This window comes from Charadrius vociferus, unplaced genomic scaffold (assembly GCF_000708025.1).
Source record: "Charadrius vociferus isolate BGI_N301 unplaced genomic scaffold, ASM70802v2 scaffold38, whole genome shotgun sequence".
Classification (NCBI taxonomy): domain Eukaryota; kingdom Metazoa; phylum Chordata; class Aves; order Charadriiformes; family Charadriidae; genus Charadrius; species Charadrius vociferus.
Window position 1 is genome coordinate 5,258,555 of NW_009650176.1, and position 1,068 is coordinate 5,259,622.

Here is a 1,068-nt window from a genome sequence, read left to right on the forward strand (position 1 = left end):
TACTAAATAATGGAGACAACCAGATAAAGTGTAACAGTTTGAGTACTAGAAGTAAAAAAAAAAAAAAAAATAGCAATGACAAGCCACAGGAATTTGAAAATAAAAACAACTGCTCCTGTGCTAGCATAATGAAGAGTAGTGCAATTCTGCACTGTGACGGCAATTTTTCCACGTAACATTCATGCCAAAGCGAGCTTAACAGAAATCTTTTACCTCCATCAATCAGTTTGCCCCATTTTGACAGCAACAATGATAGAAAAGTGTGTTATCACAGGGCTGCAGCAAACTCCAATACATGGGAACTGAGAAAGCTTTTCCTTGGTTTTACACAACCTTCCTACAACAGTATCTAGATTCACGTCTGGCTGTGACAGCTAGATGCATACTCAGTGTGTAAAGATTTCATTAATTCTAAGTTTTAAATATCCAAACATAGTAACATTTACTCAAATAAATTATTCTTGAATTCTTCGCTTAATTCTTGAAGCAATGAGCTAGCAATAACTCCACAGCTTCATATAATAGCACCTATTCAAAAAGGATAAGAGTTTGACATTCTTCTCCTACTAAACAACTAGGCACAATTTTATCCATCAGACGTCTATCAACCTACGGATATTGAAAGCTTGGGCAAACAAGATAAAATCAAAACCAACCCTACTGTCAAGCTGCACTATCTACTGGCATCAATAATGCTATTCATGAATTTAGGAAAATTAATAAATCTTGGGATGAATGCTCAGAAAAGCTCAAATACAGGTGAAGCATACTCACTTAGGTTTTGTTTCTGCGTCTGTCACTTGGCGAATATAGATACCATCTTCAGGATGTTCAATGTCATCCATCTCATACATATATGAAGAAGCTATTGCAAGGGTAGTTCCATCATTGCTGAAGGCAAGTGATGCTATGCTTGTGGGATACCGATGGAACTGACACAGCCGCTTTTTATTAAACGGATCCCAAATATTTACAAATCCATCGGAACCTCCTGAAAATTAAATTTTAAAAAAACTGTTTGTAAATTGTAATTGGGAAAATGGCAAGACTGAAAAGACACATAAGGGG

At 36.1% G+C, this 1,068-nt stretch overlaps 1 protein-coding gene across 1 annotated transcript in view; it reads right to left on the reverse strand.

The window, feature by feature from the left end:
- Window positions 1-770: 770 nt before the first annotated feature.
- The window catches only part of BUB3 (BUB3 mitotic checkpoint protein), a 10,642-nt gene continuing 10,344 nt past the window's right edge, over window positions 771-1,068 (reverse strand). The window contains exon 7 of the mRNA XM_009892731.1: window positions 771-991. Within this exon, the coding sequence (XP_009891033.1) occupies window positions 771-991 (221 nt within the window). The remainder of the gene's footprint in view (window positions 992-1,068) is intronic.